General features: G+C 46.0%; 2 protein-coding genes across 2 annotated transcripts; both read left to right on the top strand.

Moving 5' to 3' along the window:
- Positions 1 to 5,623: 5,623 nt before the first annotated feature.
- LOC124659092 (leucine--tRNA ligase, chloroplastic/mitochondrial-like) lies at positions 5,624 to 14,285 on the top strand. The gene is made up of 20 exons (XM_047197040.1): positions 5,624 to 5,928; positions 6,756 to 6,900; positions 6,997 to 7,053; positions 7,842 to 7,961; positions 8,170 to 8,274; positions 8,425 to 8,648; positions 8,742 to 8,808; positions 8,879 to 9,033; positions 9,134 to 9,395; positions 9,481 to 9,675; positions 10,199 to 10,278; positions 10,520 to 10,582; positions 10,966 to 11,047; positions 11,469 to 11,546; positions 11,628 to 11,729; positions 11,809 to 11,981; positions 12,067 to 12,244; positions 12,722 to 12,799; positions 13,408 to 13,539; positions 13,842 to 14,285. The coding sequence occupies exons 1-20, from the start codon at positions 5,624 to 5,626 to the stop codon at positions 14,073 to 14,075; spliced, it is 2,835 nt and encodes a 944-aa protein (XP_047052996.1). The 3' UTR covers positions 14,076 to 14,285.
- Positions 14,286 to 15,096: 811 nt separating this feature from the next.
- LOC124666380 (F-box protein At5g49610-like) lies at positions 15,097 to 16,227 on the top strand. Its single transcript, XM_047203710.1, has one exon. It carries the CDS (start codon positions 15,097 to 15,099, stop codon positions 16,225 to 16,227), a length of 1,131 nt encoding a protein of 376 aa, XP_047059666.1.
- The last annotated feature ends 4,990 nt before the right edge of the window (positions 16,228 to 21,217 follow it).

Here is a 21,217-nt window from a genome sequence, read left to right as displayed (position 1 = left end):
AGTCCGAAGAGGAGATGAAGAGGGGCGACGAGGCGGCCACACCCTAGGGCGGCGCGGTGGGGCCCCTGGGCGCGTCACCCTATGGGGTGGGCCCCTCGAGCGCCTCCCGACTCTGCCCCTTCGCCTATTTATTCTCTCCGTCGCGAAAGCCCTAGTACCGAGAGCCACGATACGAGAAAAGTTCCGCAGACGCCGCCGCCGCCAATCCCATCTCGGGGGATTCGAGAGATCGCCTCCGGCACCTCGCCGGAGAGGGGAATCATCACCAGAGGACTCTACATCATCATGCCCGCCTACCGGATTGATGCGTGAGTAGTTCATCCTTGGACTATGGGTCCATAGCAGTAGCTAGATGGTTGTCTTCTCCTCTTGTGCTATCATGTTTAGATCTTGTGAGCTGCCTATCATGATCAAGATCGTCTATTTGTAATGCTACATGTTGTGTTTGTTGGGATCCGATGAATATGGAATACTATGTCAAGTTGATTAATTGATCTATCATATATGTGTTGTTTATGATCTTGCATGCTCTCCGTTGCTAGTAGAGGCTCTGGCCAAATTGATACTTGTGACTCCAAGAGGGAGTATTTATGCTCGATAGTGGGTTCATGCCTCCATTGAATGCGGGACGGTGACAAAAAGTTCTAAGGTTGTGGATGTCGTTGTTGCCACTAGGGATAAAACATCAATGCTTTGTCTAAGGATATTTGTGTTGATTACATTACGCACCATACTTAATGCAATTGTCTGTTGTTTGCAACTTAATACTGGAAGGGGTGCGGATGTTAACCCGAAGGTGGACTTTTTAGGCATAGATGCATGCTGGATAGCGGTCTATGTTATTTGTTGTAATGCCCTAAGTAAAACTCATAGTAGTCGTCATGATATGTATGTGCATTGTTATGCTCTCTCTATTTGTCAATTGCCCAACTGTAATTTGTTCACCCAACATGCTATTAATCTTATTGGAGAGACACCACTAGTGAATTGTGGACCCCGGTCCATTCTTTTACATCTCGAAATACAATCTACCGCAAACTCGTTCTCTGTTGTTCTTCGCAAACAAACATCATTCTCTACACCATACGTTTAATCCTTTGTTTACAGCAAGCCGGTGAGATTGACAACCTCACTGTTAAGTTGGGGCAAAGTATTTTGATTGTGTTGTGCATGTTCCACGTTGGCGCCGGAATCCCTGGTGTTGCGCCGCACTACACTCCTCCACCAACAACCTTCACGTGGCCTTCATCTCCTACTGGTTCGATAACCTTGGTTTCTTACTGAGGGAAAACTTGCTGCTGTACGCATCACACCTTCCTCTTGGGGTTCCCAACGGACGTGTGCTTCACGCGTTATCAGCCGTTCGATCTGACTCTAATCCTACGGCCCCCTTCGCACATAGCGTTTCGGTGTTTTAAGTGAGGCTGACAGATGGGGTCCGCTGTCAGGCGGCCCGCTGCGCACTAGAGCACAGTTGGGCCGGCCCATTTGTTATCCCGCGCGAGCCCACGTGTTTGAATTTGGTTTAATTCGTTTAATTCAAATTCAATACTGGTGCCCAATTCAAAATTTAATAGAACCAAAACAACTGAGCCAAATTTGATGAATTTTATATATTTGGAAAGCTTGTGAAATTCTCTAAACAACTACACTGGTATCAACCCTAGATTTAATGTAGAACTCATGTAGTAAAAATAACAAGGCAGGGCCTTTTCAAACTTCAAACATTTATTAAAAATCAACCATAAATGATTTTGAGTTGATTCCAACTCTCAAAAATCACATTTCATATTGTCTATCTGAATATGTAAAAATATGACATGGTTGTTTCATATGATCATGGGCTAGAATAAATAAGGGCTATGTGGCTATATCTAGTCCATTTAAATTACCCAAAACTATTTATTAAATAGTATGGGAGGTACTCTCTCATTTAAATCTTTGTCTCAAATAATTCAACATGAGGTATTGACCTTAGTCTATATAATCTCATATTGTATTATTTGGTGATATTAAATTATTACTAAGGTAGTGTTAAATTGCATGAGGTGTAATACCTCATTTAAATTATTTTCCCAAATGATAAATATGAAGTGTTGACCTTGGTCAACATGTGTTCATACCTTATTATTTGAGGAGGTTAAATCTCAACAAGATTCAATGAGAGGAAATTATTTCTCCAAAGAACTAAATAGAAACCCTAATAAATATTTTTAATGAGAGGAAATTATTTTTTCTTAAAAAGAAAACAAAGCCACCCACCATGTTAATAAGGATGTGATGCTAGAATAGCTTGCGTGAACCATTTGTGTGCTTAGTCTAGCCCTTAAGATTTGTTTGGTGATTGTATACCTCGTATCCGTTTATAGACGCTAGTACCGAGGAATACCAGGAGGAGGAGGTCTACTTCGAGGAAGAAGAAGAGAACTTTGATCACTGTACCACTCAAGGCAAGCTGTACTCTTGCAAGCTACACTAATGCCAAAGCTCTACAAGAGCAAGACACCATTACATATTACTTTGTGTTTAATGATCCCAACCCAACTTTTTACCTTACAAGTTTTCGGCTTTGGTTTATCAAAGTTTATTTTCGATTCATGATTCACTTTGGTCTAAATAAGGAGTAGTACAAGAGCATCACACTTAGCCTAGAAAGCTACAAACTAGTTAGCACCCCTCATGACTAGTGGCTAGTGCTAAAAACTAAAATTGACTACTCTAGATGGGAACATGTGAATCAAATGACTTTGAAAACCTTGGAATGATGAGTCATTCTATTGAAAGATTTTGAAGGTGAATGTGACTTAAATACATGATGAATTTGATAACAACTGATGATTGGGTTCGGATGCGATACCATTCCAATTTTACAAGTACCCCCACAATACCTGATTATGGATAGGGCTTAACTGGAAGTTTATATATTTTAGTATGGGTTCCCTCTAAACAAGCGTCATAGGGGTTATGCCGAGGCTGCCTCCGTTGAATGTGAAATGACGTGAATATAAGGTGAATGTTCTACCCAAGCCCTGTGCAGTTCCCAGGTTGACGGTTTGTCTTCACTGGGAGGCCAAACTCATGGGGGAGGTGCCTATACTAGGGTATGTAAGTGAAAGGTTATGGTTGATGATCCGCATACTGAGTATGATTATTCAGGGCTATACCTGACGGATGTAATCAAAAGTTGTGGCACAAGTGTACAACCTCTGCAGAGTGTAAACCTATTCGAATAGCCGTGTCCACGGTTATGGATGATTGAGGCAATACTGTTCCGTCATCAGACCATTTTCAAAATGTGACATGTGAAGGGTGACTTGTGACTTGAACTTGAAAGGTGAATTTGACTTGAATCACAACAGAGTTGTGGGAATAACACTAATGTTCCCACTTGAGTTAGTTAGACAAATAAAGAGTCTTTTACTACTAAGTGCTTATGAAATAAAACTGGCTTTATGCAAATGAACCTAGAGTTTAGAATCCCATTGAGATAGTTGATAGTGCTTACACTAGTATTAGTTTGCGAGTACTTTAAAGTACTCATGGCTTTGTCCCTGGCTATTCAAATGGCCAGACTATGAAGATGAGCACCAGTACCAGGATGACAGACAGCAAGACGTCTATGATAACTAGGACCACTCCTGACATCAACAGTTGCCTGTGGAACAGATGGACCGCTACTACGCTACTTCCGCTGTGTGTTTTGTATTGGATCATTAGATCCACTATGTTGTATTAAGACTGGATCATGTGATCCTTTGATGTAAGACAATTATGAGTTGTAATGAATGATGTTCTGTGATATCAATCTATTATGTCTCGCAAAAACAATATTTCTGGGATTGTGATGTATGGCATAATAGGCATCTGGATTTAAAAATCCGGGTGTTGACAAATTCCTTCATATGTGCGCACGCTTTGCGGGCTTTAGGGGAGGGGGGTCACTTTAATGCGTTGAGTTTTTGCAGGTTGTTGCGGGCATCTTGTGCGGCACATATGCGAGCCCTCGGCTTGTTGTCCCACTTGCACCTGACCTCTGAGTAGCCATGTGTCGGGCCGGGCCGGGCCGAGGAAAGCCCAACAGCTAAAAATCAGACCTAAGCCCGGCCCCGCCTGACCATGGGGCCAACTTTTTCAGCCCTAGGCTCGAGTTTTTTGGGCCGGGCTTCCGGTCGGGCTTCCCATGGCCAAGCATGCCTCTGCGTTCGCATTTTTGGTTAGAAACTAGCCTTTATTAGGATAAGAACATCCGAGCTTTTATGTTTTCACTTATGGGTGGAACCTAACTTATGTGGTGTTTTGTTCCACCTGGTACCACCGAGATTTTGACTCGCTAGCTGAGATCTTAAAAAATAATCACTATAGTTCATAGCCAGCTACTAAACCTTTGATAGTGTGGCGATTCTTTTTTTGACTCTTGCTGGAATTTTGAGGCTTTTGATTGTAAATGATGTCCTCTTTATCAAATACAAATTAGTTTTTTGAATACTTTATACAATTCTCGATAAAAAACTATAGTACTCCCTCCGATCCCTTTTACTTTACTCGGATTGAGTACATCCCATTTTGGTTTATTTTCTGTGCAACACATATTACTACTCTATTTTATGTTTATTTCAGAATAGTAAACAACTCATTTTAGTTTAAATGTTTACATTTCAGAAAAAACAAGGGGGATTTTATTTTTTGCCCCTGTTTACTTGACACTTCTACAATTTGCCCTCATTTACTTTGTCACTTATTTTTTACCCCACATTACTTTAGTCTTTGATTTTTTGCCCTCAACCAGATTAGGCCCACGTGAAATGTCCAACTTGCCCCTTTCCTTATCTTCTTCCCGAGGCCAACTTCCATGGCCGGATCCCTCTACGCACAACCGCCCGTACGTGATTGCCTTCTTCCCTAGCTCGCTCCTGCTCTGCTGAGCTCGCGAGCGACCGCCGCTCGCCCGCTCCTCGTTCCTCTCACCCGAGGCCGACAGTTCCTCGCCGCCGTTTGCACCTCCCGCCCGCCGCCGTTTGCACCTCCCGCCCGCCGCCGTCGCTACTCGCTAGTGCCTCAGTACCTCGCCTCTCGTCTCCATCTCGCGCGCGTCCGCTTGGCCGCACGTCTCCCCACGGCCGCGCGCCTGCTCGACCGCCGGCCGCGCTCGACGCCGCCGCCGCCCGCCCTCTGCTGTTCGCGCCTCCTGCCGGTTCCGCTGGCGCGCGCCTCAACCTTGACTCGGACATCCTCGATCGCGCGCCGCAAGCGTCTTGCGGCTCCTCTTCCGTGGGCATCTAATCACGTCCTAGGACATCGCCGGCGGTGTCAGTGTGAAGAGAAGAAGTAGATAGGGGTATGATAGTCTTCAAGTTGTAGCCTTATCCTCAAAACAAAAGAAAATAAATTAGAATAATTCAAAAGGGGCAAAAAATCAAAGACTAAAGTAATGTGGGGCAAAAAATAAGTGACAAAGTAAATGAGGGCAAATTGTAGAAGTACCAACTAAACAGGGGCAAAAAGTAAAATTCCCCAAAAAACAATGCCAATAGCAAATTCCAAAACCTTATCCCAAGCTCGTCGTCTTCCTCCCGCTCCGCTTCATATTTCTCCACACCCCGCTCACACCCCCACTCCCACCACGATGGCTCTCACGACGCACCCGCCGCTCCGGCTCCCCGCGCGGCCTCCCGCCCTCGCCGCCGCCTTCCACCGCCCCCTGCGCGGCCTCCCGCCGCGCCGAGCCCGCCTCCGCCTCTGCCGCTGCGCCGACGCGGGGAAGGCTCAGGCTCAGGCGCAGGCGAGGAGGGCGTACCCGTACGACGAGATCGAGCCGAGGTGGCAGGCGCACTGGGAGGAGCGCCGCACGTTCCGCACCCCGGACGTTGGCGACGGCCTCGACACCTCCAAGCCCAAGTGCTACATCCTCGACATGTTCCCCTACCCGAGGTAGTTATCCGCGTCCCTCCTCCCCGCGTCGAATTGTTCGAGTTCGCTATGGCTGTGTGTGTGCGTGGCTACTCTACTCCACCACGAACTTGTGCATGAATTTTATAAAATTAAGAGACAAATCGTTATTATGGATTTGTTCAATTTCTGCTTACCCCACCGCGAATTTGGGCTCGGATTGTTTGAATTTATCTTGACGTGGTGTACATTGGTCTTTGCAATTGCATGAAGTGGTGTAGTTGGGCTGCGATGGTCAAGGACATATTGGGGTGAGCTGGGCACATGAGGTGTACTAGTGCACTAGCTAGTCAAAATGCACATATAGAAATCTTGAAGAAACATGAAAAAAGTCCTAGACATGGACACGATATATATCAACCGTGTCTCAAAATTTCAAATCCAAATCTGTTTCATAGCTCCATGAGCAAAATAGACAAAACCGAGTATGAATAGCACCAGTTCATATCGTCAGAGTTGTCATCTTTTACTTCCTGAGTTTCGTTATCCATAACATGATAGAAATGGTAATCACCTGCCTATTACATCATTACACCTAATTAGCCTAGTTCACAGTATATGCCCCCGTTCTTGTCCCGTCGTCTAGTAGTAGGATAGTACTAGGCCGATTATGTTTTTTTCTAGATAGTGCAAGTATCAATCTCCTGGCCCTTACATCATGTGGCACACAAAGCCAAAATTTAGCCACGAAGGCCTCAATGCTGAAATTTAGTTTTTCTGCATGCATAAACTCATCCTGAATTGAATCCCACTCTTAAGGTAGATAAATGTTCGTCGTGGTTCACATGATTTTGCAACTTGCCATGCAGTGGGGCTGGACTGCATGTCGGACACCCCCTCGGGTACACGGCGACCGACATTTTGTCGAGATTCAAGCGTATGCAAGGCTTCAATGTGTTGCATCCAATGGGATGGGATGCATTTGGTCTTCCTGCCGAGCAGTATGCTATCCAGGTAAGTCAAGCCCTCTTCCTCGTTCTCGTTGCTGAGCTTATTATCCTCTGTAAGTTTGTGTGTTGCTATGATCTGAATGGTGTACTCTGTGCGCAGACGGGAACTCACCCCAAGATTACAACGGCACGGAACATTGACCGCTTCCGCACACAGGTAATACTGTAGTGCACTTCGTTCTACATTGTATCTTTTGCTCCTTACGTCTGCTAGATGTTGCATATTTACAGTAGCAAGTCAAGCTCGATACCTGTATTAGGTTGCATAAACAGAACAGAGCACTACACACTGTCTGGATTAGCTCTGCTACTAAGTTAGGCACGATACCTGAGCTACATCGCAAATATAGCAGTACTGTTTTTAGCCAAACAAGATGTTGGTAGCAGTGGCGGACCCAGACGAAAATCTGACCGGGGGCACAACATTTGACTGGGGGCATCTTTGCATAATTTAGCTAAACTTGAACGATTTTCTTTCAAAATTTGAACAAATTCTAAAGGAATTCAATAAATTGAGTGGGGGCCTATGCCCCCACTCGCATGTACTTGGGTCCGCCCCTGGTTGGTAGCGGAATCACTGCTAAGGTGTTTTTAGTTGCATTGCTAGACTTATGAACAACTTGTATGACTCTTAGTAGATGGGATGGGATCTTCCTGTGTGATCTGTGATGCTCATAGGGTTCTTGTTTTGATTGGTCAGCATGAAATCTTTGCTATTAGCTGTACCCTTGCCATGCATGTCCCGTGGCTCATAGCCTAAAAGTTCTCCATGCATTATAAGTCATGCAGTTTGCAACTACTTGCTCCTTCATTTGTAATTACCATGAAACATGGATGGAATATTGATATAAAAACACTATTCTTATGGAAGCAAGTGTAAATTTTTTTCAGTGTAGTACCTTGACTATTAGTGATTCATTAATTGAATTCTTTCTTGTGTTGCAGCTTAAATCATTAGGTTTTTCATACGACTGGGATCGTGAAATCTCCACAACAGAACCGACCTACTATAAATGGACGCAATGGATTTTTCTTCAACTTCTGAAAAGAGGGCTGGCTTACCAGGTCAGAGCTACTGATGTCTCGTTTGTTGGATATTTCGAGTTTCAAGCATGTTTATCATTTGATTTGACACTGTTCTTCTTTTTCATTTCTTTATTTCAAGTGACTATCTGCTCTGTACCATTTGTTTTTACGATTCTGTTTTATGTTCTTAGTGTTGTATCTTTGGTTTTCAATGATTTTTAGGCTGGCATTGATATCTTACAATCAGGCTGAGGTACCGGTTAATTGGTGCCCTGCACTTGGGACTGTTCTGGCGAATGAAGAAGTAATTGATGGTGTCAGTGAACGAGGTGGTTATCCTGTTATAAGAAAGGTATGATGTGGAAACTGTGTAACTCATTCTGCTGTCAGTTTAGCTTATTGTTTTTTTTTTATCTAGGCTCTGCCATGTTAATGTACCTGTTGCTCGGCACCTATATGCAAAAAACACATTTCATTATCCACCTTATCTTCTGTTGTGTAGCCAATGCGCCAGTGGATGCTGAGGATAACATCTTATGCTGATCGGCTTCTTGAAGATTTGGATGATCTCGACTGGCCTGAGAGCATAAAAGAAATGCAAAGAAATTGGATAGGGAGATCAGAAGGTGCTGAGCTTGAATTTTGTGCAGTTGACCAGGAGGGACATGATTTAGGGGCTATATTGACAGTTTATACAACAAGGCCTGACACGATTTTTGGTGCAACGTGAGTATTCTCCTTTTTTTTGTCGGTGCCAACTATTTACAGCTTCTAGACCCAGATGACAATATTGAACTGCATTTTGTTTTTCTACTCCAGATATCTTGTTGTAGCACCTGAACATGTTTCATTGCCATCTCTAACATCTGAGGGACAACGTGTGCATGTATGTATATTTTCTCGTCGTTTCCTCAACTTCACATTATTCAACTTTAATATGGACTTTGGAAAAGTAGGTAGAGGAATACACAGAAGTTGCAGCTAGAAAGAGTGAACTTGAGAGAACTGAATTACAGAAAGAAAAAACTGGAGTTTTTAGTGGTTCTTATGCTAAGAACCCAGCAACTGGGGAGATCATCCCAATTTGGGTGGCAGATTATGTCTTAGCAAGGTTTGTCAATTTATCTTTGTTTTTTTGTGTCTTTTTTATGTTGTGTTGTCTATCAGCATTATCATTATTGTGTTTTTAGTGGTTCTTAACATCTTTGCAGCTATGGCACCGGGGCTATCATGGCAGTGCCTGCACATGATTCTCGTGACCACGAATTTGCCTTGAAATACGAGCTTCCAATCATTAAGGTTGTAAGTCCGCCGAATGGCAATTGTGATCCCGAGGAGGCTTATGCAGATGATGGTATCATGATAAACTCATCCAGTTCTTCATCTGGATTAAATATCGATGGTATGCTTTCACAAGATGCTGCTCTGAAAGTTACAGATTGGGTAGAGAGTAATGGATTTGGAAAGAAAAAGGTGCATTATTTTTCCCACTTCATCATAGAACAATATTCTGTGTGCTGCTTTCGTGATGAACTAATTGAGCAGACCCAATTACCAGGTAAACTACAAGCTTCGTGACTGGCTTTTTGCTAGACAGCGCTATTGGGGGGAACCTTTCCCTTTGATTTACCTTGATGATACCAATGAAATGGTGCCTCTTTCAGAAAATGAGTTACCTTTAACTCTTCCTGAACTGGATGACTTCACCCCCACTGGTACTGGGGAGCCCCCTTTGACCAAAGCAACAGATTGGGTATGTGTGTGCAACATTTTTAATGCTGAGAAACTATGATGTCGTTGTGTAATACTAAGAACTTCTCGTTTTTCCTCGAAAAATCTTCTCTAGTTGTTGCATGTCTATGAACCATATTGGAACAAATAGAATAAGCATACTGGTGTGACGGTTAGAATAAAAATAGAGGACAACAAATGCTAAATAGTTAATCCCACCTCTACATCTTGTGAAGTTAAAACAATGCATGAGAAAACATAAAGCTCAAAGATGGCTCGGAGGAACACAGTCCCTGAAAGTTTTATGTTAGTTGGACTGTTCCGCGTCATTTATATTTTGTGTTTTTGAATGAGCAAGCTAGATGAATTGGATAATGTAAAGTACTCCTTATTATTTGTTTGAAAACTGTGAAGAACAACTGACAACTTGAGGGTCATGAGATCTAATGTAAGATACTGCTGTTAGTGAATTTGCATGAACATATGTATTGAGTATCCTTTAATTTTGCTCGTACATACTATTAAAGTGTTTTCTGCCTTTTCAGGTTAAAACCACTGACCTTATAACTGGGAGATCTGCAACAAGGGAAACAAGCACCATGCCACAATGGGCTGGTTCATGCTGGTAAATTTTGCCATGATGTAATTTCAGTGATTTATACTAAGTTAATGCTCCGTAAGTATGGCAAAAGTTCTGTTTTATAGTGGGAACTTGTGGTGTGCACAACCAAAGCGTGTAAAGTTGTCCATGTTTGCTTAATATTGCAATTGCTAACACCATCGTACAATGGACAAACCTTTATCCCCTTGCTGTTAAGCATGCCCTTTTCGTGTTGTGTTTGTGATATTTTTAAATGGTTATGCAGGTACTATTTGAGATTCATGGATCCAAAAAATTCCAGCACATTGGTTGATAAGGCTAAAGAAAGGTGCTTCTTTCTTTCTTTCATATCATCTCTTAAGAGATGTGTGTGTATGGTAGGAGCTGGGGTTCTACCGTGTCTAGGGCGTAGGTTGTAGGGGAAAGAGGAAAGCTGGCGTGGCCGAGGGGAGGGCGCCGGCGACAGGGCGCCGTGGCGGCGGCGCAAGGAGGCGGCGGCGGCTAGGGTTAGGAGAGACCGACTCCTTTGGGAGTCGGCAATAATGATGTGATTGTTGCTTGATTCATCACGTCTGATTACAACTAGTATTTATGAGCTGAAAAGAGATAAAAATAAATTGGCTAAGCCCCTAATTGGGCCCATGGTTGGGCCCCCTCCTAGTATATGACAGGCCAGTCATAACAGTGTAACTTCTTTTTTATATCATGCAGTTATTGGAGTCCAGTTGACATCTACGTCGGAGGTGCCGAACACTCTGTCTTGCATTTGTTGTATGCAAGATTTTGGCATAAGGTTCTGCTTTTTTGTAATACAAACAGCCACCCTTTTATAATTCCATTGAAGGCCATGTGAATGTTTATGACCTATTTTATGGAATATATGCAAATTATGTGCCTTCATTTGTTCATATATGTGTTATGAGCTTGCTACCTGTGCAATTGTATGAGATTTTGCTGATTGAGGTTGGGTTTGGTTCGTTTGTGCATGAAATCTAAAAGCAATATGAGATATCTGAATCGGGTGCCTCTTCAGCTAACATACCGATAATATAAATTCTGCGTGCAGTATATATGGGCACCAACTCTTTCGGGTTCATTATGGTTTTTCTCTCTGCTTGTACCATCAATTATTATGATGTAGGCTTATTATATAGAACAAAAATCTAGTAGTATCTGTTGGCTCTATGTTTCTTCTAACCAAATTATATCTCTAGGTTCTGTATGATATTGGCGTGGTCTCCACCAAAGAGCCCTTCAAATGCCTGATAAACCAAGGACTAATACTGGGAGAAGTAGGTGGTGCAACTTTCTTTCAGACGTTTTACATCTTTGTCATGCATTTTGCTGTTCCTAAGTGATGGATGTCATAACAGGTTGAGTATACTGCATATAGAGACAACGAAGGCAGGTGGATTTCTGCAGATTCAGGTTCAAGCTTAGCTGATTGCTACCAAGAAAAAGTTTCAGCAGATAAGGTATGCTCTGGTCGTTGTGTTCAGTTGGGGTGATAAAAGTTTTGGAGATTCACTTTTGATTTGCTTCTGTGTTCTTAAGATCACAAAAGTTGGAGATCATTATGTGCTGAAGGACGATCCAAACATACGTTTAAATGCCCGTGCCTACAAAATGAGTAAAAGTCGAGGAAACGTCATCAACCCTGATGATGTGGTTTCAGAATACGGTGCTGATTCTCTACGCCTATATGAAATGTTTATGGGACCATTGAGGTGCATCATTTTCTTTTTCACCTATTGATTTTTACAATCTAGTCAACCATTTTCGGAAAGTTAACAGATTATTTGATCCATGCAGAGATTCAAAAACATGGAGCACTGGTGGAATTGAAGGTGTGCATCGGTTTCTTGGAAGGACTTGGAGACTCGTAGTTGGCGCACCTTTACCGGATGGATCATATAAAGATGGAACTATGGCCACTGATGACAAACCAACCTTTGAGCAGCTTCGAGTTCTTCACAAGTGCATAGCAAGGGTAGGTCACAGCTGTCACCAGGTTGAATAACATTTTTTCACTTATGAACTTCGAAATGAAAATCATGCAACTTGTTGGGCTTATTAGGGTCGTCTGTTTGGTTTTAGAACTTCTACCATGTTTCAGCTTTAAAGTAAAACATAAGTGATGCATTTGGTTTGGTGTGGGAAAAATGAATCTGTAAATTTGTTCCCTAACCCATACCACCTGTGGTTTTAAATATTTTGGAACTCATTATAATTCCAGTATGGGGGTGAACCAAATCGGACAAACCTTACTGCCCTACTTCTGTATCTGCTTCCAGATGAACTTTTTTTCCTCACAGAAAGCTTTTCCTGATGTTACAATGGTCCGCTACTCTTTTACCGATATTGTATTATCAAAATCTTCAGTACCATCTTAGTCTCAAACCTTCAAGTCATGCTGCTGTGATGATTACTGGTTGACTCCTAAATACCATGAATATCCCGTTTGTAGGTCTCAGAGGAAATTCAAGAAACAAGGTTTAATACTGCAATTTCTGCAATGATGGAATTTGTGAATGCTGCGTACAAGGTAAATTCAGGCATCATTTTTGCATGCGCAATTATATAAATTGTGTACCCTCTCCCCTCCCCTTGAAGGGTTAAGCATCTGTGATCCATTTTACACATCCATTTTCTACTCCCAAAGATGAGTGCCCACAGTTTTCTGTTGCATCAGTTATCTGTCGAAACACTAGTTCACCCAGATGTACTGCATTTATTCAAATCTGTGCAATCTTATGTACTACCTCCGTCCATCTTTTGATGTCAAAAGTTTGTCTAAATTCAAATGTATCTAGATACACTTTAGTGCATAGATACATTCGAATTTAAACGAACCATCGGACATCTATTAATGGACGGAGGGAGTATGTTGTTTCCTGTAACGAGTCAACTGTGCACAACTGCACATTCACTTCAATGCTGCAGTATTTCTTCATTAATGTGCTCAGGTCATACTTTGGTAAAGTATTAATGGGCACAGAATCTCAAAACTCGCCTCGGTAAAATTCATAGGTTGCTTGGTTTCACATAGCACTGGCAACAAAACATTCTACTAAGCATGCCTTTTAGCTTCTCTGACTGTACACCCGACATCAATTTCTGAAGAATCTGACACAATGCTCTTTTTCTCTACAGTGGGACACCCAACCGAAGTCAGTTATAGACTCGTTTGTTCTGCTGCTTGCACCATTTGCACCACACTTGGCCGAGGAGCTTTGGTTTCGTCTTGGCCACTCACAATCATTGGCCTATGAACAGTTCCCAGAGGTAAGCTAAAACCGGCCCCGCTTTTGTACATCATTTTCCCTTGCTGCCAAGTGAGCATATGTTGCAGATCCATTAAGATGAAAATTTAGTCAGAAAGATTTCATTGCTTTGATTGGTAGGTGGGCGGATATAAATAAAACTTCATAGATATTAGGTAGTAGAAACTACTGATGAGTGACCTGAAGAGTACTCTTTATTAAGGAGCATCTTCTGGATCACTAGTCTGATATATATGCCCATGGTTTTAAATTTTGTTTTGTGGCATATCAGAAAATATTTAGATTTGTTTCTTTCCTGTCCAGGCAAAAGATGAGTATTTGAAGGAATCAGAGGTCGTACTCCCGGTACAAATCAACGGGAAGACCAGGGGTACAATCCTTGTCGACAAGGAGTGCTCTGGGGATGATGCGTTCGAAAAAGCTGCCTCAGACGAGAAACTCTCCAAATATTTGGATGGGAAGGTCATCAAGAAGAGGATTTATGTGCCTGGAAGGATCTTGAATGTTATACTAGATCAACAGAAGGCAATGACCTGATTATTCCTCTGGTTTTCTCGTTGATCTTTGGCGGAGTCCGGGCAGAGTAGTTGATAGTCTAGAGACTGTTGAGACGTGGCAAATCTGTAAATTTCCATTCTTTTGTAACATTTGATGCTATTCACACGCATTTCTTGTGATAGTCCTGCATTTAGCCATACTGTATTTACAATGGCTTCTTTCTTTGAATATAACTTCCACTTAAGATCAGCAGAAGGTTTTGAATAAGTGAAATGCGACGGTTACTCTTGTGAGCTACAAAAAGTACTATAGAACCTAGCTCAATATGTTCATTTTCCAGTTTAAGAAACTCTGTTTCTAGACGGCCTAACTGGAGTAGTATTTTCTTCAGTCTAACAACATATCATCTGCTGCACTGATGACACCTACCCTGACCTGGTGTATCAGTGTCCACCAAGTTTCTGATAGACCGATGCAACCAAGCTTCAAGCAGGTATCCCACTGGATTCCACTATTATGTTGTTGATATTCTTCTTTGTTCATCATGTTCTTTTTCCGTACTAAATTTTCTTTCGGCATCTGGAACTGTAATGAGTTCTGAAAATTTATGTTCTCCAATGTTAATTCATTTCTTTTGGAATATTGACCTGCTTTTTTTTGTCATCACGCCATACACTTCAATAAATAGCTAGGCTGCATTCTGATAAACTTCACTGCAAACTGTAACATACCAGGAGGCTTTCAATTACTAGGGCACAGTGATTGTATCCCTAGTTCCTAGCAAACCGAATGATGATTGAGACACATAATTTGCTTCATTTCTTGCTTTCCCTGGTGGAGTTTTGCCCATCCAAATGTAGAGAACACCCCATCTATTCAAGGCCTCAGCTGCAGAGAAATCCGGGCAGTTTTTCTTTGTGGATCTACGGTAGTACTGTACTATTCTTAGCCCAGCCCAGCCCAGCCCAGCCCAGTTCAGTCCATTGCAATTCTCCTCAAAAGACCTTAACCTTCCGCCGTCACCAGTCCTCCACGCTTTTGCTCCTCCCAGCCGGCGGCCATGGCAGAGGCCGCAACAGCAGGAGAGGTGCCTCACCACCGCGTCCTCCCGGCCGAGATCGTCATCTGGGAGATCCTCGTCCGCCTGCCACCCAAGGCTCTCCTCCGCTGCCGCACCGTCTGCCGCTCTTGGCGCCGAGCCACCTCCTCTCGCGACTTCCTCCTCGCCCACCACGGCCACCAGCCCGCGCTCTCCGTCCTCTACACGTACGACGTCAGCGACGCCAGCAGCCGTTCCCTCGACATCGTGCCTTTGGACCACCGGGCCGGTGTCGCCGCCGCCGATCAGCTCCGTCCGGTCGCCCGGCTTGGCACCGGCGCCAACTGCATGCAGCTGGAGGCGTCCTGCGACGGGCTTATCATCCTCTCCACTTTCGGTGACCCATGTTTCTCCGTCTGCAACCCGGCCACTCGTCAGCATGCTCCTCTGCCGTTGCTTCATGGCTTCAGACTTGCGGGGATGTACCCGCACCCTCCTACCGGCGAGTACCGGCTACTGCTGTACCCTGATGTGGGCATTCAAGATGCCTGCTATGTTTACGCGGTGGGCTCCCGCCAGCCGCCGAGGTACATCGGGCGGCAGGAGGAGAAGGAACTGATTCATCGGTTCGTCTCCGTCCTTTGTCGTGGCAACCTGCATTGGTCCGAAGCGATGTTGGAGGGCGCGAGCGGCCAACTGATGGTATTCGACGGCACATCCGAGCAGTTCAGGCAGATGCGCGCTCCTACTGTTCCAGGCGCTGCTCAACTGTTTGAGATGGATGGAATGCTTGGAATGGCCAGCTCTAATGATGCGGCGACAACCATCTATATCTGGATGATGCGGGACTACGACAGCGAGGTATGGGCCTTCAAGTGCCGTGTTGAATTGCCGGTTGCAGAGCTCGCCATGCGGTTTCGACTTACCAACTTCTCGAATCTGGTTGTTTCGTCTTCGGATGATAATGATGTGCTCATTCTGGTCGAATCGGGCGAGTGGCTACTTCAGATCGACATCGATGGCAAGTTGGTCGCCAAGTTCAATACCAAATATCTTAGTATTACTCCACTTCGTCTCAAGCAAACTCTTGTTCGGCATACCTTCTTTCCGACAATAGAGGGTTATGTTGTGAACGCTTGGCCTTTCATCTGAAGGCTATTCAGTGTGGTGGTGCTTCTTAAAGGCCTGGCTGTTTGTATCCTCATGAACTACTATATATATGAAGTGTATCCACCACTAGCTTCTTCATTTAATGCGGGTTGCGTTATATTTCTCAATATTCTTTTGGGCTGAAATGTCTGTCATATGTGTTCATGCTAAAATCATTTATTGTGTGTTTTTCAAATGTTTGCCGGTCGATCTGACTCATGCCTTACTTTTTTTTCTTGAACTGAAGACTTAACTTTGCCTTATTCACTTTATCTAGTGATCTTCTTAGCAGTCAATAGCTAGCAATCTAGCTGCCTCCTGTCTGTTTAAAAAAAATGAAGAGTTTACTTTGGATTTTCTTGATGCCTCTTTTTTTTGAGGGACTTGATGGCTTTTTCTTATTTAGAGAGAACCCAGTAGTCTTCTTAATATAGCAAAGATACATATGTTTCATGCTTCCGATTATCTGCTGTAACTGATGATGAAGCGAGGCAGATTATCCACTTGTCTGTTGACTAGCAATATGCACCTGATATTGTGAAGAGCTTTGAGCACTCGTTATCGTATTAAATAAACAATTGAATTGTAGTCAGCTTTTGAGGTATGTTCTGCTGCAATTCATTTCTTCTTCAATCCATTGCATGTGGTTTGTTGTGGTCTTGTCGAAATATTCTGTTATGTTTACACCTTTCTGTTGAATCATGTGGAATTGTCATTTGACTGTAGCTGCTAACCTGTGTAAGGATTAATACTTCATGTGATAATCAATAGAACGTGTATATTGATAGACAGAAGGAAGTTATGTCATGGTCATGGTCATGTCAAAGCTTGTGCTCCCGTATGAAATTTCCAACACGACTACCAGAAATTCATGAAACTGAAGATGAACCATACCGGGTCATTTTTTTATTGAGTACGGACAAAAACTTATCTTTCAATGTGGTGGACTGGTGGTATTAGGAACAGTAGTACTTATTTAAACATGACGGTAACAGTAGTACTTATTTGGTTGCCCCGGGGACAAGATGCTTCTTTCCGGACAGTGCGCGCAGCGGGCGCGACCCATTCGATCAACCGGCTAGTTGGCCCGCGCACAAGAGACAAATAAAATAGCATGAATTTAAAAATCATAAAATGGCATGAATTTAAAAAGCGCGCAGAAATTTGATAGGAATTTCTTTGATTCAAACATAATTTACATAGTTTTAAACTAAAATCTAAACTAATTCAGGCACCGTCGTCTTCTTCATCGACGGAGACGAGGTCGACGAAGGGCGGTGGCGTCCAGAGTTGTTGTGCCCAAGTAGGCACCTCAGCTGGCCGTGAGTAGCGCGGCGGCGACGCGTATTGCAGCGGTTGCGCGAATTGCGGTGGTGTGGCTGGCGACGCGTATGTCGGAGGTGGTGGAACCTCATGGCCGTCCCTGCTGCATGTGGCGGCGGCAAGGAGGCTACGTGCTCCGCCACCATGGCCTAGAGCTGGACGGCGTCCTCCAGCCCTGGCCAGGACCATTGGGCCTCCTCGTCCGCCAATGACGCGGCCAGGGCGGCGGCCATAGGCGCCTCCTCCTTGTAGTTGTCGGGGAGGACTGTCTCCAGCTTCACAGCGGCTGGAGGCACGTCCTCCATCTCGTTGTCCTCCTCGTCGTTGTCGTAGAAGACCTCGTCTTCGCTGTCGGGAGCGTCATTGTCGGGCATGAAATCCCGACGACCGCGGATAACCCGGCGCGCCTCGTGCTCCCAGGCGAGGAATGCGTGCCAATAGTCCTCCCGCCGGTACACCTCTTCGTGCTGCATAGCCGGCGGTAGGCGCTCGATCTGCCGACACATCTCCAGGCGCAAGGATTGCCTGTCCGTCGGAGGTGGCGGAACATGGAGCCTCCCCCTGTTCAGGTGCCACCCGTGCGAGAGGGAGACGTTACGGTGGCGGCAGGGGTCACCCTGCACCGACCGACGCTACGCCTCCAACACTGGCACGTAGCACCTGTTGCGGCCCGGTCGGTGCGGAGGAGGGAGCATGGACCACCGCCGTTGCCTGTGGACCGACAAAGAGGTCCAGTTGCGGGGGTGGAGGCAAGAGGCGGGCGCGTGCAGTGTTCTGCCGAGGCGGAGAATCCTATCCAACCTCGTGGTCGTTGGCGGATTACTTCATCCACCTCGGCAGCTTCATCGTGAACGAGATCGTGCGGAACTAGCAGTGGGAGCGGGGAAGAAGATGCGGGCGCGGCCGTGGCTTAAGTACCTCGTGCCATCAATGCCAACGCAAGAGTAGAGACGGCACGCGCAGCTTCCAGCGCCATCGGCTTCAATGCCGGCACCAGGTTGAGGGGACGGGCACAGTGGTCAGCGATGGCCTTGATGGCAAACACTGCAACCGGTCAGCTTTCTGCCGTCGGATTGCTTCCAAGTGGGCCAGCGACACGCGCGATGTCCTTGGCGATGCATCGGTTTTCCAAATTTTAGGCGTCGATGGTTCGCGCCGGATGAGTCGGTCCGATTTGCGTCGCTCCACTAAAGGGTGCGCAGGCTGTCCATCCCTCCGCGTGGATAGTTTCGGACAGCTCAGAATCATTTGGGCCGGCCCGATGGAGATGCCCTTAGAGCATCTCCAGTCGCGTCCCCCAAACCGTCCCCCAAAGCGATTTGGGGCGCGCCGGACAAAAAAAGCGTTCCAGCCGCGTCCCCCAAAGCCCTTTTTTGTCCGGCGCGCCCCTATATGGTGTCCGGCGCCCCGAGCCCGTCCCCGTCCCACAGGGGACGCACCGGGGACGCCGGACACAACGAAAGCGAGGCGGGGAGTGGCGGGGCCGACCCGTCGGCGGCACAATTAATTTAAACCTAACCGTCGCCTACCTCGCGACGGAAGTTATGGCGCGCGGCCGACGGTGCGATTCCCGCGAGAGGGCGCAGCGACGCGTCCCGTCGCGCCTAGCTCTGCGTGCCGGCGTTAATGAGCGCCACCGCTCCTCCGCCTCCCTCCGGCCTATAAAAGGGGCGCCTCTCATCGTCCCTCTCACACACAAACCCTAGCGCCTCTCTCCCAAACCCTAGCCGCCACCATCTCTCAACAAGACTCGACGCTATGTCCGGTAGAGGCGGAGGCCGACCTCGCGGCCGCGGCCGTGGTCGTGGTCGTGGTCGTGGCCGCGGCACGGCTGAACGCTCGCCGTCGCCTCCCACGCCGTCGTCTTCATCGTCGGAGATGGACGTGGAGCCGGACGTCTCGTTCGAGTTCGTCCACGTCCTCAAGGGCGACCCGCGCGGCATCCAGAGGCTGCCGGACTCCTTCGCCGAGTACGTCGGTGGCGTACGCCCGCGCACGATGCATCTGCGGGAGCATTCGTGCGGATACTGCCGGTGGATCGTCAAGGCGATCTACGACGCGCGCGGCAAGATGTACCTCAACATCGGCTGGGAGAAGTTCGCGCGCCACCACAGCCTCGAAGCCGGCTTCATCCTCGTGTTCTCCTACTTCGGCAACAGGGACATGAGCGTCAAGGTCTTCGACGAGAGGCGCCGCCTCCGGGACTACCACGTCGACAGGGACGACGACAACACCGACGAGGAGGACGACTGAATGAGTGTTGTTTCTTCGCAGCGAATACGTGCACGGAGGTTTCCGCTCGTTCGCCTCATCGGTAGAACCAACAAGGGCACCATCCTCCCGCTGGATTTTCCGAGCTTAGGTGATCTGGGTGTGCCCTCGAGTGTTCTTTCTTAGCAGCGAACACACGAAACCTTCGATGCACGGCCTAGTTAGGTTTAATTTCTTTGCAATATTTTATATTTGTGTCCACCATGGTTCAAACTATGTATTAGTTTGTGGAAAACCATGTTCCAAACCGTGTTTTCGTGTAAACCACGTTCCAAATTATGTATTAGTTTGTGGAAATTGAAATAAAAATGCCAGAAAAATTATTTTAAATGTTTGGGGGCCGCGTTTGGGGGACGCGGCTGGGGAGCGACGTCCCCCAAACGCGGCACGAACGAAACACGTCCCCCAAACGCTCGATCCGGCGCGGTTTGGGGGACGGTTTGGGGGACGCGACTGGAGATGCTCTTAGACCTACACGGTACTACTATTCTGAGTCCAGTCCAGCCCAGCCCAGTCCAGTCCCATTTCCTCTCCTTCCTCTGTTCGTCCCCATGGCGGCGGCACTCCCGCAAGGCTAGCCTAGGGTGCCAGCAGCTCTACCACAACCGCCCTGCGTAGCTACCGCTGACCGCCATCGTCCTGGAGCACCGCCCGCCTTCGGCCTCTCGGTCCCCGACTCCCTATGGCTTCTTGCACCGCCGCCGTCGCCGCTGCCATGCACCGCTGCCGTCGACCTTCCTGCACCACTACCGCTGCGTAGAACTGCCCGCAACACCGCCGCCGTCGACCTGCTGATCACCTCCTCTAGGCACTAGTCCTCCTCCCTCCTCCGGTGTACCCTACCCTTCTCCGTTCTCACCAAGGTCAGCAGCCCTGCACCTTCTCATACGCAAGACTGATAGTGGCACACCTTGATTTTGGAATTACTACTTGTATTTACATAGTCTTTTTGGTCAAGGTTCTAGACGGTGTGTTTTCTTTTAGCTGCTATTTCTTGTACGAATTGAAGCAACTAGTTGTTAAAATCACCCCTTGATGTAAAGACCAAGCATACAGACTTTCACTTCAGTCCTTAGCTACGGATCTGTTCCTCCAGGACCCAACATTTGCTACTCTAATGTGCACATGATCAAAATTCTAGACGAATACAATTTATTAGGGAGGGATGATACAGTTGCAGTTCATTTGTCATATTCAGAACCCTCCTATATTGTTGTTACCATGTAGTGTAGGATTCAGAAAAACTTGGGTTGCTGACTGGTTGTCCTGGACAAATCAGTACAGACTTTCTAGGCTGTTATCTTGGCTCCTTCATTCCAGTTTCAAATGGATTTGTATATTATTGCATATGCTTCAATCATTTGAGTGTTTAACATCTCAAGAGAAAATCGCATTACAA

Source organism: Lolium rigidum, chromosome 6, assembly GCF_022539505.1.
Source record: "Lolium rigidum isolate FL_2022 chromosome 6, APGP_CSIRO_Lrig_0.1, whole genome shotgun sequence".
Lineage (NCBI taxonomy): Eukaryota > Viridiplantae > Streptophyta > Magnoliopsida > Poales > Poaceae > Lolium > Lolium rigidum.
Note: the sequence above shows the minus strand (reverse complement) of the source record. Positions and strands in the feature narration are given on the sequence as shown.

What these genes read in the sequence shown, in the direction of transcription:
- LOC124659092 (XM_047197040.1), top strand. Translation starts at nt 5,624, where the DNA reads ATGGCTCTCACGACGCACCCGCCGCTCCGGCTCCCCGCGCGGCCTCCC. An exon ending in CTGAGGGACAACGTGTGCAT is followed by an intron (nt 8,809 to 8,878) that starts GTATGTATATTT and finishes TTGGAAAAGTAG; the next exon opens with GTAGAGGAATACACAGAAGT. An exon ending in TGACCAAAGCAACAGATTGG is followed by an intron (nt 9,676 to 10,198) that starts GTATGTGTGTGC and finishes CTGCCTTTTCAG; the next exon opens with GTTAAAACCACTGACCTTAT.
- LOC124666380 (XM_047203710.1), top strand. Translation starts at nt 15,097, where the DNA reads ATGGCAGAGGCCGCAACAGCAGGAGAGGTGCCTCACCACCGCGTCCTC.